Raw genomic sequence first — 17832 nt, 5'->3', positions numbered from 1 at the left:
CACTGTTCAGACGGTCTGTGTGGATGTGTCTGACATGTGGTGACTAATGTTGATGCATTAGCTTTATTTTCGTGCTAACGTGCTCACAATGACATTATGTCGTGTGCTGTCATCCGTGGTGGAAAAAGTAAGTACCAATACCACGTGACAGCTTGATGTGTCCCTGCCTTTAAAATCAAGGAAGGCCTTGAAACCTCCACATAAAGCTTTGGCGACCCCTAGTGGGGGTCGGGCCCACCAGGTTGGAATCAGTGCATAAAACCACCAATGATGAACCTAGATCCCTAAAACCCTGAGACAGGGAAGAAAAGCTGGAGTTATTCTTCACAGAACATGCACATACATTTCTTAGTAAAGTCTGTTTTATGTTTAGGGTTTAAATGAGATTCTTTATGAAAGTCCCAGAAGAAAATACATTTTAGGGGTCAAAACAAGGTCCAGACAATTATAACCTCAAGTCAACTTTAACCTTAATTAAAAGTGCCACATGGAGTAAAATAAAGCTTTGAGGCTCCATTAGGATCACGGGCAGTGAGAGCTGGACTCTCAGCAGACTTGGACTTGGCAGCAGCCGTCTACTGTCACTGGGAGCAGATGGTCTCCCTCTCAGAGTCATGCGTCAGCTGTTCACATGAGCACAGGTCGGACGCTGAGTCTCACCCATAGCTCACAGGAAGAGGGGACAACACAACCACACACGCTCCTGACAGCTCGCTCCCTGTTGGGCTCACTGGGATTTGACAAACTACCACTGAAGAGACTTTTTGTGTCTGCTGAAGCTCCATTTACTCTGAAGATATGCTTCAAACCAGGTAGGCCACTGGAATATTATGTCTTCATTGCATGCTTTTATTTTGGAGATTAATCTGTTTTTATGACATGTTTTTTTTTTATATTCTTTGATCTTTTAGACTTATCTTATAGTGATTTATTGCAGAACAAATTACAGAAATAACATTTTTCATGAAGGGGAATTTCACAAATTTCAGACACATATGAAACCAATAACAACATAATTATCTCAGTAGCTTTCCCTCCTCCACTGAGCATTCAATAATCTTTATTTTGCCAGGAACCTGTTAGAAAGTGCAAGTGTTTTTGTGTTTCACGGGAGGACCCAGTTGAGATAACAGACGGGAGGATAACTCACCTGCTAAAGCTCCTCTAATTCCATCTGCTGACCGTTGGATCTGAGCAGCTGATAAGGTCCTTAGAGCGTTAAACTCTGCAGACAGACAGCACGAGAGGAGTGTGTAAACGTGATCCACACCTTTACACTGTGAGATCTTTAATCTCCTTCAGCTAAACAACCGATGATTTATTTTAGTGTTGCAAGTGATGCAAAGCTGTCAGCAGTGGTGGAACATTGTACATTTAATATTTGCACGTCACAGTTTTGAGATACGTGTATATGGCTACTTTAATCTATTATTTTACTACAACTGATCATTTTGGTCACTTTTGCAGATGCAAATCCAGAAAGTGAACTCACAAAACCTATTGCATTACCACAATACCCACTTTTTACACACCTGCAGTTATTTATTTATGCAATTTTTGTGTTTTAATGCCATTTTACTGACTTTAACACTTAAAATGGTGTTTTTTGTGTGTTTTAATGTTGTTTAGAAGAAAACTTTCTATCATTATTTGAGTGTTTTTTGAATGTTTAATCTATTAATAATACAAATTATAATCAAAAAATAAATTGAGATATTAAGGTAGGTTAAAATAAGCTATGACTTTATTGATTTACAGGGGGAATTCACAAGCTACACATCATTTGAAGTGTAAGAAGTCCTTAAAATGATCTTCACCAGCTGTAACATTTAAGTAATGTGTAACATAATAATCATATATCATATTGTGCTGAAAAGGACCATTCTGCATTAGGTACTTTAAGTAGATTTTGTATTTTTACTTAAATTTTAAATGCTAAACACTGTAGTATTCCGAGTAGATATGAGTTAATTAGAATATCGTGAATAATTGTGTTGTTGTTGAGCTGTTTGTTTTTGTTATATTGTGCCGTTAAGGGAGTATACCTGCCCACATGCTCAGAACAATAAACCTGTATGACGATGGCATCGAGCCACAAGGTCGTTTCCTCGTCTGTATCCTGTTCTTAAACAAAAGAAGCGGGAAATAGATGTTAAACTCAGAGGGGATCCCGTTTCCTCCTCTGCTTTCTGAACAGGAAACTGGTACATGGGGAAGAGCCGTATCCTCTTATACTGTGTATACACTGAAATAACAATTTGATTTGAATAGAAGTAATATTTTTGAAGGATTACTATGTTCATAAGACTTGATGATGATTTACTCAACCTGGCAGCCTGGAAAGTAAAAAACTGACTCTGTGGTGCCATGGAAGCTAAAAACTCTCCTATCTTTGCAGGTGCACAACAGGAAACAGTTAAGCACAAGTTCTTCGTTCAGGAGCTTCCTCTTTCCCTGAACGCCACATGCAGGATGCCCTGGTTTCCCCCCTTTAATGAACAAAGACCATCCGCACAGCAATAGAAGTCATAATCCTCCAAAGATGGCCGTCACTTCAGTCTTTGTAACTGAGGAGCCAGGCGTCGGCTTAGCTGAGGTGGACATATGTACGCTCGAGATTAACATCAAGTATGAAGTCATCCCATCTATCGTCTGCTCCGTTTGCCTTTCATTCGGCCTCATCTACATTTTTTTTGGTAAGAATTCATGTGCACAAGTTAAAGCAGTAAGGACACTTAAAGTTCAACATGTCTCCAAGGGCGCAGATATCCTTTTAATATGGGGGGGGGGGGCACATTAAGTTGGAGGTCTCGGGGTGAAATGAAGTGTCAAACACTTAATTTATGATGGAAATGTTTTTACTTATGGTAAGAAAACACAGGTGACAGTTTAATCTGGAAGTCCTCTTCAAACTGTCCTTTCAAATAAAGGCATGAAAAGGCCAAAAATATAATCTTTCTAAAAACAAAATCTAATAATGAGACTCGAAGCAACCTGTTTTATTATGACAACATCCTGAAAATCTCAGAGTATTATATTTTTTATAACAGTATTCCCAATACTCCATCATAGAAAAACATTTCAGACTTTTTTAGTTTTTATTCTCTCTCTAAGTTGCAGCTGTAGAGCAGCTTTTGTCATCAAAGCTAAGCCTCGTCACCTCTTCGTTCTGTTTTCTGGCAGGTTTAAACTGTTTTTCAAAAGTTCTTCAGCTCTTCAAAATAAAAGTCATCTTTTGCACATGCTCTAAATACTGAGGGGGGCGTGTCCACTGTGATCTGCACCCGTGCATGTCCCTGCTGTCACTGTATCTAAATGTTTCATTAGCTCACCTGTTGGCTTGAACCCACAGTGGCAGGTGTCTGAAAGCTGTCAGGGTTTTAGGGTGGATACGCACAAAGATGGAGGAGGCAGATGGGTACAGAAGTCCTCTGTCTGAATTTGAGACAGGCAGCGTTAATAAAGTGCCACCTGTTGCACTGTTGGACGTCTGGCTGGTTTCAGTGTCAAATCCAAAAGATTGTTAGGTTTGACAGCAATGGTGGGTTTTTATAAACCACTTCCAGGTCACAGCAATTTGTAGAGCTGTATGTTCACTCATTATATTGTGAGCAGGGTTGTGTAATAATCAGGATTACATAATCAGGATTACAATTTTTTTAAACTATAATCAGCCCATATTACATCTGAAAAAGGTGCAGTTATAGTTGTATTGTCAAGGATTGATGAATCACATTTTTGGTTATGTCAAAATTACACAACATAACTTTATAGCCTAAAAATGTAACAAAAACCTGCATTTACATTATTATTTAGTCGATTAGTTGAGTCCTAAATTTACTGAAATATGTAAATATAATAATTTCCTCTGGGGTTTAGAGGATATATATATAAAAAAGCCATATACAGTCATTTGAATTCAGTAACTGACAGAGATTTACCTTCCAAAACAGGAAATATGAGACAGAACATAACTTCATTTCTGTCTCTGTTTTCACTGAGAAAATATCTGGACATGAATCCAATAAACACCACGTGAGTGTGATTAGGAGAAGCTGTGTGTCCTATGGACCTGAAACGTGACATTGTGCAAACACACATGCTGCCAAAGTCTGTTCCCAGTAACTCTCACACTTTTAAGACTGTAAATAATTAATAACATGAAGGAAAACAGCTGTTTCAGTGATGCAGGCAAATACAGTACCATGAGAGTTGTTAGAGCTCTGAGAACTGAGTTATATTCCTCACATTAAAAATATGTTATTGACAGATGTTGGAGCTGGATGTGACTACTGGAACAAATTCACTTATAAAATGTATTTCAGTAATGTGTGACCCGTCGACATCAGCAGGGTCTTTCAGTGAGACTTCAGTTAAAAGCTCAAGTCGACAAACCAGGCAAAGAAGCTGTATGTTTGTGTCTTTACATGTAGACCTTTACACAAATGTAAAAGTGTCCGTCAGAATCTATGCAACAAGACAGGTTTTTTAATATCAAAACTAAAAGCAGGTTGTTCTTTTGCCCTTTTATCTTCTGATTAGAACATTTAAAGTGTTTTTAAATTGCTCAATGGCTTAATTTGCACTATTTTAGAGTTAAAATTAGCAAAACTCAAAATGCTTTCTGGCCTCAGACACTGGCGGTCCTAAAGGGGGAGCAGTGCCCTTGTAATATTAACTAGACTGTCTTCAGTAGCTGTAGTGGGCTCCGTTTTAAAGCTATAGTAAAGATATTCATGTCATATGAATCTAGACCAACAACTTAATACATCCATTGGTGCCACGCCGTGTTAGCTTGACATGCAGGGGGCTATATCAGTCTACAAAGTTGGTTGCATTTTGGCAAGGGGAAAAACTGGCATGACCATTTTCAAAGGGATCCCTTGACCTCTGACCTCAAGATATCTGAATGAAAATGGGTTGTATGGGTCCCCACGAGTCTCCTCTTTACAGACATGCAGGGTTTATGATAGTCAGGCCGTTTGGGGCAAAAATATGTGGTGTTCTCATGCAGTACAAATGTGTTATTTTCATATATTCTAAAATGGGGTATCTTAATATTTCTGCATATTGGGTTTCCTAAACAGTCTTGAATTGTATAAATTGGGTCTGACCCGAAAGCTGTGGATTCAATGAGCCCAACTGCATCCATGTGTGATGATCTTAGTCCTCATAGGAGCCATTTTGTTATAGTGAGATCATTTTTTAGAACGTAGTGTGCATGTATAAAATGAGCTGCTGTGACCTTGAGGATAATCACAGCTACAATCAAAGTTTACAACCACAAACAAGAGACTTGGAGCATTCAGAGGGTGGGTAGCTTTTTTTAGGTAGATGGGCGATGAAGGGGAAGTCAGTACTTAAAATAATCTAGAGTAAGGATGACCTTTGGAAACATTATTTCATCCAATAGATGTAGTCTAGAGCCTGAATGACATTAACAGAAGATAAAATGACGATTGATGTTGTTTAGTTGACCTTTATCAGTTTTAATTCAAGAAACCAAACTTTATATCTTATTGACTTATAAGATGAATAGAAATACAATAAGCTACAGTAATATTGCATTGCACTGTGGTCAGTAGGCTTTGTAATACATATCAAAACATGTGCTACGATAAAAGTTTCATAATTTTAGTGCTGAGAATATGATTGTGTTTTACACTTTGTATGTGAGGACAATATCTTCAACGCAAGAACTAACCATTCAGTTTGGCTCTTTGCGTTGAGAGTTACAGTCAAAGCAATCGTAAAATACTGTAATTCTTCTGTATTTGAATACATGGATGAGTAGATAGTACAGGACTTGTTTTAAACAATGAAGTCTAACCTTGTTTTATTCCACCCTTCAGGATACCGCTGTTTCAAGATGGTCATGTTCTTCTCTGGCTTCATGTTTGGCTCAGCAGCCGTTCTTCTTTTGTACCACAAGGAGCCCCTGTTGGACGCCAAGTTGGGTTCAGAGACAAAGGCGGGGATCGGCCTGGGCGTGGGTGTGCTCTGCGGGCTGATGACCATGCTGATGTCCACGATAGGACTCCTCCTCAGCGGCCTGCAGCTGGGGAGCTTGCTCTCCCTCGCCACCCTGGTGGTCATCGGACAGTTTCACAGCCTTACTCCAGCATGGGTGCCTCTCACTGTCGTACTGGCTGCCAGCATCGTCACCGCTCTCTTCACACTCCAGTGGCAGAAACTGTTCACCATCATCTACACATCTGTGTTTGGAGCCACCACTGTGATGCTCTGTGTGGATTACCTGGTGGGGACATTTGTGCTGCCAGATCAGGTGCAGGATATGTTTTGTAAAGGCGCCCCACGTACACTCTGCTGGTTTAACTGGGCGATCGCAGTAATATGGCCTCTTATGGGTCTGATAGGTGTGCTGGTACAATGGACCTTTACTGCCAAAGGAGTATCACACACAGAGGGTGAGTTTAATTCAATCTTACTGATGCATTCAAGGCTTTTTTTCATGTTAAATATGAACTCAAAACCTTCCTTCTGCATCGTTATATACTCATGATTTTCCTTTTATTCCCCCCCTTTGAATGCTTCCCAGTTGCACACAAAAAACAGAAGAAACATGCCAAGAAGCACAAATATAGAGAGTCGAGGAGACCACCACACCGTCGGCGCAGGCCTCCACCGCTGAAACGCTACGCAGGGGACGTCCTGGCGCCGGTCAGTGAATGAGATCAGCCGCTTCGAATGTTATTTGCTGAATTGAACGGGTTTTATCAGTTGTTACCATTCGCAACAGCGACGCATTGTATGGTATTGTTTCCACCTCGTGAGTCAGTGTGTGTGTGTCCTGGAGACACTGACGATGATGCATGAATGCAGAGGCTGTTTTCAGTATTTTGATGCCTGTCACTGCAATAGCATCACAACTGTGCAAGATTCAGTCACAAAACATTACAGGTTGAGATCAAGATGAGGGCAGAGTTCAAAGATGGGCGCCAGAAGTAGAGGGTAGTAAGTAGGAAAGGTGATCCCATTGCAAGATGGTTGCATCTCGACAATAGATCTGTGGCAGTAAGGCCCCTACTCTACCTCCTATTATACCTCAGTAGGCCGTTATAATCTACTGGTAATACAATGCCCATAACCTTAAACATCTCATAAGACAAACAAGACTTTGGGTTATTATCTAAAAAGGTCCCCGTTTTAGATGATGAGAGCAACTGCTGGACCATTATCAAAGTGTTTAGCAGTCGCATGGTTGTTGCAAAGTATGAGACTTTCACAATAGCAGTGTGATAAAAAAGTACTAGAGTGATAAGAAGTCCTGATGAATGCTTGATAAGTTGACTTTAATAAATAATTAAGTGTATTTTCAGTGTGTGGCGCTATGCGCACTATTGGTCAGTATAATCGTACTGGCAAGAAATAAAAACTACTTTCACCCCTGCTCACACTGTTAATGGCCCTATCCTGACCAGAACTGATTTGTCCACTTCAAAGTCGACTACAGACACCCACTGGGCTAAAATCAAATTACAACTTTACATTAATAAGCATTACAGGCTGCAAAACATGTCAGCCAGCTCGCATGGGTCAACACCATTGATATCTGCCCTCTTCTCTAAATTTCTCTGCTGGTTGTAAGTTTGACCCCGTGAGGACCCTTTTCTTTTGCCTTATTCTTCTCCATCTCTTCACAATTGTCTCGTCATATCTCAGTTTAAACGCAGTGATTCAGTCACTATGTGCTTCAAGTTGTGATTCAAAATACGCACTGTAGCACTCTCCAGTGCAGTGTTGCCCTGGCAACCAATAACGTGGGATTCCAACATGGCGGACGAGCTCAGACCCCACCCAAATTGTCACATGTCTACTCATTCTCAATGGGCAGTACCGGTAGTATTAGGGAATTCCTTACACCTAAGGATGAAGGTTGGGGTGATGGATGGGACTCACTAATGTTCTAAACTCACTAAAAAACATAAAAGTTACTTTAACCCACGATCCACCAACCGAACCTCGTAGATTCGTTGCCTAAACCTAACCAAGGAATGTTACTTTTGTTTGAATTCGCAACAGGACTCCCAAAGTGTTAAAAAGCCAGGGGTCCTGACCGAGCTAATGGGGGCTGTTTCTATATGTGAATAGATGACGATCCTTCTCACCCGTATCTATGAGGCTGATAACTACTGATAATGCCCATTCAACAGAGTATTCAGGTGCTGATTCAAAAAAATCGTTCAGCTTTCACACCTTCCAAGAGGCAAAGTCCGGCCCTGACAATCAATGTCTGATTGCATGAGAAAAAAGCCTCATAATGTAATATCCCAGTGGGCGGTCAGTGCGATAACAACGTGTCCCCCTCCTCTTTGCCTTTCAGAGTTATCTGCAGAGCCTTCAGGAGCTGCAGATGGGAACAGGCTCCTCCACCAGCAGCGTCAGCACCATCACACACACTCTAATTGACTTTGACTTTGAGACGGGCTCCATGGTGCCTCTGACTGCTGCCTCCCCTGTCTACACAGTCTGAGGAACACAGCATTAAAAATATCTGCAACCTGCACATATCTGAGGAACCCATTACCTTGTACTGATAATTGAACATCCCTTTGAAGGGTTCACTTCCATGGAAACAATTAAACCTTTTTGGCTTCAGGGGCCAATCTAATTTAACCAGCTTTGTCAGAAAATCCTCAACATGCACACGCTGTGGTTTGAGAAGCTCTGAGATCATCCCCTGAATGATGACAACACAACATACAGTCATCAGACCTGCGATCATCACTTCATCTGAACAGTTTATCTCATAGAGTTGTTTACTTTCCCGCATAATAATCTTTTATTCTCCACACTACACTTTACTATATGTACCATGTGTCTATATTAGATTTGGTTGTAATTCTTCTGAAGTTAAAATATTACAGTTATACCTCATTAATTAATTCCAACATATGCAATTCAATTAAGGATATACATCAGAAAAATGGGGATTGTTGGACAATAAATCAATAAAGCATTGATTTGACAGGAATGTGACAGCTTGATTGTGCTCTGTTTTGGAGTGTCATCTTATATCAATGTCCAATAAAGCTTTAGAGACCAAAACAGTTTATTTCTGCTGTAAAATTGCTCATTTTCACAGGGCGTTCTATGGGGATCGACTCACTTTTGGAGAATGAAGTGGCCATTTAAGGAACATGTTGGCTTCATTTTTCAGCCTCTGCGGTTACGCTTGTTCATACCAGACCAAGAACAGCTGCGGCACCAAAACCATTAAAGTGTAATTCCGCCGTAAAATCATCCCACGGTCTTCTTCGGCATGAATATACATCAAATAAGCCATCTAGACAGTTTTTTGTTGATCACCTACTAACAGAGAAATCCCGGCAAGTCGCTAGCAGCCAGACGTGGCTAACACCTAGTAGCTTGGGGCAGAGAGCTGAACTCATCAAAAACCACTAATACTGCTCAAAATAACACCAAACCTCTGCAGTAGCATGAGAAGAGTCCCTACACATAAACCAACTTCATAGTTAGCGAACCCAGAGTTTATTAAAAATGACAATGCTGTTTTACAATGCTACAAGCATTAGCAGCCGGCTCTGTTTATAGTAACAGGCAGCCCAAACAAGTCGATTACTGAATGCACTGGAGTTCAGTTCAGTACTTTCCTCCTTGAATCGACTTGAATCCATTTGTTTGGGCTGCCTGTCAATTTGGACGTAGTCGGCTGCTGAGGCTTTTTTTATAAACCCCGGGTTCGCTAACTACGTTGTAGTGCTATTTTGAGCAATATCAGATGTTTAAAAAGTCGTTTTCGATGGTTCAGCGCTCTGCCCCAAGCTACTCAGTGTCAGCCACGTCTAGCTGCTAGTGACTCGGGTGTCTCGATGGCTTATTTGATTTGTATTCATGCCAAAAAAGACTGTGGAATGCAAATACGCCGGAGTTACACTTTAAGTGTACTGAGAAGCTGATCAATGGGGAATTTTATTGTTTGTGAATTACTTTTTTAACTTTCTAAGAGAAAGGCCCTGAGGTTGTTCACAGGTGACACACATGTTTATTTTATTAGTTTATTTGAAAAGAACTATAAATGAACCAGAGTAAGCCCAAATAAATAATCTGGTTTAAAAAGACACCCTAAAACATCTCGTATACAATTCATATAGACATCATAATAACACACATCCACCAATAAGTATTCCCACAGTATAACACATGCCACAGGCCAAATAAGTGAGTGTAAAAAAAACACATGCAGGGAAAGGGCGGATAAAGACAGACAAGGTGTCAGCTGAGATGAAAACTAGTATCCAAATATTCACGTTTTGATTATGAATCCGACACATCAGTAGTAAAATCATGTAACAATTGTAGAATCTGCTCAAATGGTACCTTTGATAGTCTGACTGGTTATTCTCTGCATAAGCAATGTTGTTAAATATGTAAAATCCTGAAAGCAAGAGCGAGACTTAACATACGTTATCAAGTTTTCCCAGCTCAGGAGTTTGTTTATGATTTGACATCTTTTAAAAGCTTTACGAGTTAGTAGAGTTAGTTAGAGTTAGTAGCTGTTTCACACGTGGACGAAAACTAAAGAGAATGAGGCAGATGTCAATACAAAATGACAGCAACACATAACTAAATCCAGTTCTGAGAGGAGGTCTAATCTCCACAAAACTGGTGGAAAAATGTCTCCTGTGAATAAGGCCAAGCCAGTTTGACACATCCCAGCAGGAAAAGGCGTAATTAATCAAATTAAATGATTAAAATTACTGAGAAACTTGTACAGAAGCCATCATTAAAGTTCTTGGTAAGATCTGTACTTTTCCTATTATTATATATGGCCTGTTGATCGAACATTTTCAATTTAGTTATGATTATTTCTGGATTATTACACACCGGATATACCAGATTCTCAATTTCTTTTCCTACAAGAATATAGTTTTATTTATGTGAAAGAACAACAACACAAAATATGGGTGAGATATTAAACATATTTTCAGATATGTTATAGATTTGTTAGATTAGAAAGTAATCTATGAACTGTTATAGATTTAAAATGTTTAATATAATTTGTTTATCTATGACGCCTTTGTTACAACCATGGACTGTATAAAAAATGGACGTAGCCTCTCAGTTGGGCCCGTTTTCTCAACTTGATCCAATCATATTCGCCTCTTGGAGTCGCCATCTTGTCAGACTTAGACTCCGCCTCTTTTCCTCTTACCAGAAAAGGGCATTGATGAGACGTTGGGGGGAGGGAGATACGTTCATCTGGCTGACGTTTACAGAATTAGCCACATTAGCTCACGTAAGCTCCACCACCCGGAAGCTAGGCTTACAGAACAAGTTACTAATTAAACAAGAGTGGGAGTCCCGTGTCTCCAGCGGAGACTACACGGGCTATGATATGAAATAAAGTTTGGGGGAAAAAAACAAAAAAAAACCCGGCTCCAGGAGTGAAGTGAAAGCAACCAGAGTTTATGATCTCTGATTTAAACTGATATTCAACACAGTACCATGCTCATAGACTGTAAAACACAGACCCTCACAGCCCGAATCCACCCGATGCTCCAGATTAGCATCTAGTGTATGTGTCATCGATAGCAGGCTGTACTGCAAGTCATGGTGCAAATACTGCTGTTTCATAAGCATTACAAAGCTAAAGTTAACACGTTGTGTTCCTAAACCATCTGTTTGTACAGTTGATCGAAGAGCAAACCAGCTTGTAACTTATAGAAACACCACCACACGAATGACCGCAGTCCAGGTCGAGATGACAGTGCTAGCATGCTAAATATGCTAATCCTGACAACTAGCCTCAGGGGAGAAGTGAGGGCCATAGGCTAAGTGTCACTCAAGAGGTTGCACCCCTAATTATTCATAAACTTTAACCTCCAATAAAATAAAAACTAGCCTGGTTCAAAAAAAATTCACCCCAGTCAGTGTTGTCACGGCGATATGACTTAAATATACAGACTAGAATCCTAAATAGGTTTAATTATGCCGTGAAATCGGCCTGTTTAATATGGGGGTCAATGAGAAACTGCTCTATTGTGCAAACTGCAGTTTTTGGCACTTCCTGATTGGATTAACCAGGAAGTGGCTGTAGTGGGGGATGGGTTCAAACTGAGAATCACAGATGCAACATCCAATCCTTTTTTTGTAAGATTTTTTAAGAGTTTTTCAAGCCTTTATTATTTATAGGACCAACAGGAAATGGGGTGATAGAGGGGGAGACAAACAGATGGTTTAGGAACACAACGTGTTAACTTTAGCTTTGTAATGCTTATTAAACAGCAGTATTTGCAGCACGCAGCAAAGGGCTGCAGGTCGGGGTCAGAGTCGAATCTGCGGCCGCTGCCTCGAGGACCTTCAGCCTCTTTACATGGGGCGACTTCTCTGACCACACGCCCGGCAACATCCAATCTTATTGAAACATTACAAAGTTTGCCTTTTTCCAATGCATGTAGACACTTTCTTAATGATAATATAAGCTCACAAATATTAATTCTGTTCTTGATTTCCTCACAGGAAGAGAATCAGGGTCCAAATAAATAATCATCCCTCATAGTTCTGACACTGAGTCACTGTGCAGGATAACGTTTGTGTTGAGTCCCCGGTGGCCTCTGGTGGCTCAGTCGTCACACTGCATCCAATGTGTGTCGGTGCTCAGAGGGTAGTCCTCCTCCACCGCTCTGTGGTGCCGGTTTACACGCCAGTACTGCGAGCCTTTAAACAAGTATATGTGTCCGTTAGTCCATGTGAATGCAGCATCAGTGTTGCCAGGTGCCCCGAGGAAGAGTTGTCCAGTAGGTTTGGGATATGAACTGAAGTCTGTCGGGCCAATCTCATCCCACTGCCAGTATCCAGAGCCCTAAAACAACAGAACAGAACAGAATGATTTAATGGGAAAGGAAACGTCTCAAAGGAGATTGTAGAAAAAAATAATTTGCACCTCACTTTGAAAAAGATAATTTTTTTGTTCTTATTGAAGTACAAGGCTGAGTCAATATTAGCCGGGATATTGGCCAAGCGTTTAGGGAAGCTGTGGTCAAGTTTGAAGCCGGAGAATCTCCATAATTTGTCTCCTGTGAAAGAAGAACTTTCTTTAAACGCTGCATTTTAGATGATGACATTTAAAATGTTAAAATCCTGCCAGCATCGTACATCATAAAATGAATCCACCTTTCAGAAAATAGGATTTGCTGGTCCGCTGAGAGTGAACGGCTGCATCGAGGCTCCCAGGCAGCTCCTTCCACAGTGCAGAGATCAGGATGGGAGAGTTGTAGCCAGAGCTGGACACCGTCCACACGTACTGACCACTGAAGACATATGTCTTACGCAAAGGACCTGCAGGGACACAACGCAGGAGAAAAAAACAGCTGAAGGTAGATACATCTCCAAGATGAATGTTTGAATATCAAAGTACAGATGCATGTTTTATTTTGTGGCAGCATCAAAGTCTCTGTACCCAACATCACTGCATCCAGAGTGGCCTTGCAAGGATCTGGAAGGACTCCTGGGACTATCTGACCTGGATTTCTGGACGGAGGAGTCTTCTCCGGCTTTCCTGAAAAGGGACAACACTGCACATGGTATGAATTGTACTTCACACACACAAACACACACACACACGGACACTGTGACACTACCATATAGAGCCTGGATCCCTCGTATGTCGTCCAGGTGTAGTTTGAAGTCAGAGCGGTACCCGTTGTAAACAGGTCCCATCAGTGCGCTGTAGTGTTGTGAGTGGCCCAGGCCCAGAGCGTGGCCGATCTCGTGGGCTGCAACAATCCTCAGGTTGGAGCCGGAGGTCTTCCCTTCTGTCCACACTTCATCTTCATCGAAATGCACGATGCCTGACTCGGGGGCGTCAGCGTGGGCTAAAACATGACCTAAATATACAGCAAGAATTCTTATCAACTCAACTTCATTTACACACACTGGAGATCAAAATTAGAGAACACATTATTAATACTTGATTTATGCTGAAATATTTTTATTTCTTATTGTTCAGAATGTGACTCACTGTTTTTTTCACAAAATAAAGGTTTTTGTTGAAGCGCCTTGGTTATATAAATATATATATATACATATGTATATATATATATAAATATATATATATATACATATATATCATCTTTCATACAAACATGCAGCCCAACAAACAAAAATTGTAGCAATAAAACATAAAAAAATGTAAAATAAATAGGTAAAAGTCAATATAATGAATAATAAAATACATAATCATTAGGGAAAGAATAATGTAAAAAAAAACAATTATGAGAGCTTCATCATGCATTTAAACCTGCCACTGTTTCAAGTGTCAGTGCTGTTATTCAGTGTGTGTCCAGAGATCGTCTGTTTGTATTGTCTAATGTTTTAAGAAGCTCTCACCTCGTCCATCAAAGGGCACTGGACACGTCTTGTCTTTTCTATGAAAGGAGAATTTGATGTCAGCTCTTCCTTGCTGCAGCTCCTTGAACCTTAAAGGTGACACATCACTCCAGTACTTAAATGCACTCTGGATGGCCGAACGGGTCTTTCCTTTACCCAAGTCTGGGGTGTAATTATAGATGCGGTAGGTCAGCATCTTCTTGCGCCAGTAACCTGTTCAATCAGGAAACACTATGGTAATGTTGTACTCACAATTATCAAGCAGCCTAATACTGCAGTAACAATCTGAGTGTGTAATATCAGTGCCGTGACCCACCCAAGACTCGATACTTGAGAGATTTGTTGTTGAAAGCGTCGTCCAGTCCACACCGAGGTTTGTTCATCATCACCAGAGTGGCTGAATCTAATTTACCTGATATTTGTAGATTTGTCGCTTTCTGAAAGATTCTGACACACAAAGAAAATAAATAAACAAATATGTTAAGCTGCCTCTACAAATAGTTCAAATGGACGAACTATGGTCACCTCAGGGCTTCTGTTATCTCCTCAGGTGGCTGGTTGTGGCCTTTGCTGTCCAGTGGGATGTGCAGATAGCCATACTTCCTTAAATACGCCTTTAAAGATAGAGCGCTTACTTTAAAAGTGGTGAACGAAGCATTCGAGTAATATCATGTAAGAATTACTCCAAGTTCTGCAATCAAAACTTTAGTAACTTAGCAACAAAATGTGATCATTGAAGAGGACATATTATGCTAATTTTCAGGTTCATACTTGTATTTTGTGTTTCTACTGTTACTGACTTTACTATGAGAGGAGCTGGTACAGGGGCCAGTTGGTAAGTCTTTCAAAACACCCTTTTAATAAACTCTGGGTTCACTGACTACATTGTTGGTGCTTCGTTTTATGTGTAGGGACTCTTCTCATGCTACTGCGGAGGTTTGGTGTTATTTTGAACAGTATTAGTGGTTAAAAAAGACGTTTTAATGCCTTCACTGTACTGCCCCGAACTAATCAGTGTTAGCCACGTCCTGGATTTCTCCGTTTATAGTTATAAAAAAACTGTCTTGATGGCTTATATGATGTATGTAAGTGCCAAAAAAAAACATGGGGCGATTCCGCGCCCAAATAACTTTAAACCCCCCTCCTGAAAAAGCCAAGTCTGCTCTGATTGGTCAGTGTTTCCGGGCCTTTGTCATCTGCTCTCAGCATCTCTGCACCTTCACTGCAGCTGGGGAATGACCGTAATGGCGCTGCACCGGCACTTTACCTCGCTGTGACATCACAAGCGTACAGAAGTCCTGACGGCTCATTTGAAGGCACAGCTTCCGAATACAGACTGTGCATTTCTCTGTGGATCGAGCATTTTGATACTTTCACAGTATTAATACAGCACGATGACCTTTTTTATAATATATTTTTAAAAAGACATGGAATTATCTCTTAATCTCTTAATCTATAATGTGGGAATGCTTCCTGTCATATTATTTAATGTATTCTCATCCACAGCTTTGTATATCTTCCACTGGAAGTGGACCGCAACGGTTACATTTGGGAAACAAAAGATGTCAGTTAGGTTTAGACATTAAAACAACTTGGTTAGGATTAGAAAAAAGGTTGTGGTTTGGTTTAGTACTTCCAGGACCACCGTCGTATACCACGTCCCCTGCTTTTAATATGTGGAATACATACAAACTACTGTGCATATTTTTTTGGAGTTATATGTACTTGCAGTGAATGAGATTATTATAATCATTGATCATGATTACGGGTATCTTACATGTCAGCGGTAACTACGTTATATATTATTAGGTAGTTACATCTACAGTAAATCCACTTATTTTGTTTATCACATGTGTAGTTTGTAGTAAGTATATCTGTCAGCTACATGTATGAATGTTGAAAAACCTTTTCAAAAATACTTTCACAGGGATGTTTTTGCTTCCCTAAATGAAGCACTAACTACTTGGGCAGCATTTATATTATCAGAGTGAATGTTTGCTGTTGTCAGTTGCACCAAACAACAATTTATCTCGTCTACACCAACTCTTACTTGACTCACTGATGAGTCAAAATCATCCGAAAATGGTTTGAATCAATTTGAACCATAATAATGAAACATTACAATGATTTGTAAACTAAAAACATTTCTTCCTCATTAAAGAGATAACTCACTGCAGTATGGGCAGTTTCATTTAGACTGCACAATTTAATTTGGATTATAGTATTCCCTAAAAACAAAACTCAAAATCATGGACATTGTTTAACTGCTTCCAATAAATACTTGGCAACAGAGTAATTGTTTTTGCCGTTTTATAGGATAAACTTATCGTTATCTTTTCTGCGTTTCTTACCACCACTTCTGTAAATTCCTCTCCGCTCAGGCTGAGAGAAGAAGCTGTCGTCAGCAGAACAAGAAGCACCGTGAACTCCAGTCTGTATTCCATTTTCTGTATTTTTTCCATCACTCGGTCAAATAAAGACTTTTTCAAGTAACGATGAACAAGTTCTGGTTAGTTACTGCAGATCCTCCATCTGCATCCGCCCAGAGCTGAAACTGATGTTTTAGTTTAGGGATTCAGTTTTTATACCATCAAGTGTGTTGGGAATCTGCCTCAAAGCCACATAATAAACCTTTACGAGGAATGTGATGCGTGGAAGACAAAACACAATACATATTTCAGTCACTGAGGGCCTGTTCACGCCTTCTTAAACCATCGTTTAGACACATTTGCCTTGAAAAAAAGTTTAAGAATAACTTCTGAGTAGTTTTGTTTACGCCAAAGGAAGCAAGTACATTTTTAAAAAACGGAAATGATCTGCCCACCACCTATTAAAGGTGATGACTTGTAAGCTCTTATGTCATTGTGGTTAAAGAAAACAAGAGTGTCTTTATATTAAGCTGCAGTACTTTGTAGGTACATTATTTTCCAGACATTAATTCAAGTGTGACAGATGATAGCTGATAGTTATATTTGTGAAACATTTTTATCTTCATTGTTACTGCTCTATGAAGAAAACAACTAACCACACTTCCTCCATGAGACAACAGCTAATTATATTGTTCACAATGTAGGAGGCCATTGAAGGAAAAACAATGACGCCTCCATGTAACCATCGCTACAAATCGTCCTCTGAAAGGAGACAGAACGCCTCTTTGAGCGCTGAGAAACAGCTCGTAAAGACTGAGCGGACAGATGGGAAAAAGAGACTCAGACGTGCTTCAAACAATTACAGTTTCTAAATTCAACCACGGGTTCAATCTTAATGCCAAAAACACCGGACGAACCTTTTATCTGTGAACTAAATGGGGGTGGTGGTGGTGGTGGTTGAGCCGACCTTGTAACATGAGGTGATCTTGAGTAAAGAAAACATATGCTCTCAGAATATTCAAGATTTTTCTCATGAATTGAGTTTTTTTTTCTTAATTTAACACTTTAATCCCAGAAAATATCAAAGGCT

The 17832-nt window shown here is 40.1% G+C and overlaps 2 protein-coding genes across 2 annotated transcripts; one reads left to right on the top strand and one right to left on the bottom strand.

The window, feature by feature from the left end:
* The first annotated feature begins 2501 nt into the window (after positions 1-2501).
* LOC310952366 (transmembrane protein 198-like) lies at positions 2502-8672 on the top strand. The gene is made up of 4 exons (XM_083920961.1): positions 2502-2696; positions 5853-6428; positions 6560-6681; positions 8345-8672. Exons 1-4 carry the CDS (start codon positions 2543-2545, stop codon positions 8492-8494), a joined length of 1002 nt encoding a protein of 333 aa, XP_083777087.1. The 5' UTR covers positions 2502-2542; the 3' UTR covers positions 8495-8672.
* Positions 8673-12091: 3419 nt separating this feature from the next.
* On the bottom strand, positions 12092-16897 carry LOC310951627 (matrix metalloproteinase-19-like). The gene is made up of 9 exons (XM_083919948.1): positions 16725-16897; positions 14899-14987; positions 14690-14820; positions 14374-14586; positions 13626-13871; positions 13445-13543; positions 13159-13323; positions 12934-13061; positions 12092-12847 (listed from the first exon to the last, which is right to left on the bottom strand). Exons 1-9 carry the CDS (start codon positions 16833-16835, stop codon positions 12608-12610), a joined length of 1422 nt encoding a protein of 473 aa, XP_083776074.1. The 5' UTR covers positions 16836-16897; the 3' UTR covers positions 12092-12607.
* Between the last annotated feature and the right edge of the window lie 935 nt (positions 16898-17832).

This window comes from Echiichthys vipera (assembly GCF_963691815.1).
Source record: "Echiichthys vipera genome assembly, chromosome: 9".
In the NCBI taxonomy this organism is placed as follows: Eukaryota; Metazoa; Chordata; class Actinopteri; order Perciformes; family Trachinidae; genus Echiichthys; species Echiichthys vipera.
The sequence above is the reverse complement of the archived record's forward strand: the minus strand, read 5'-3'. Positions and strand labels throughout refer to the sequence as shown.

Coding starts and splice junctions, on each gene's coding strand:
- LOC310952366 (XM_083920961.1), top strand. CDS start 2,543: ATGGCCGTCACTTCAGTCTTTGTAACTGAGGAGCCAGGCGTCGGCTTA. Junction 2,697..5,852: donor CCTCATCTACATTTTTTTTG/GTAAGAATTCAT, acceptor TCCACCCTTCAG/GATACCGCTGTTTCAAGATG. Junction 6,429..6,559: donor AGGAGTATCACACACAGAGG/GTGAGTTTAATT, acceptor AATGCTTCCCAG/TTGCACACAAAAAACAGAAG.
- LOC310951627 (XM_083919948.1), bottom strand. CDS start 16,835: ATGGAAAAAATACAGAAAATGGAATACAGACTGGAGTTCACGGTGCTT. Junction 14,988..16,724: donor AGGAATTTACAGAAGTGGTG/GTAAGAAACGCA, acceptor CTATCTTTAAAG/GCGTATTTAAGGAAGTATGG. Junction 14,587..14,689: donor TCTCAAGTATCGAGTCTTGG/GTGGGTCACGGC, acceptor CTGATTGAACAG/GTTACTGGCGCAAGAAGATG.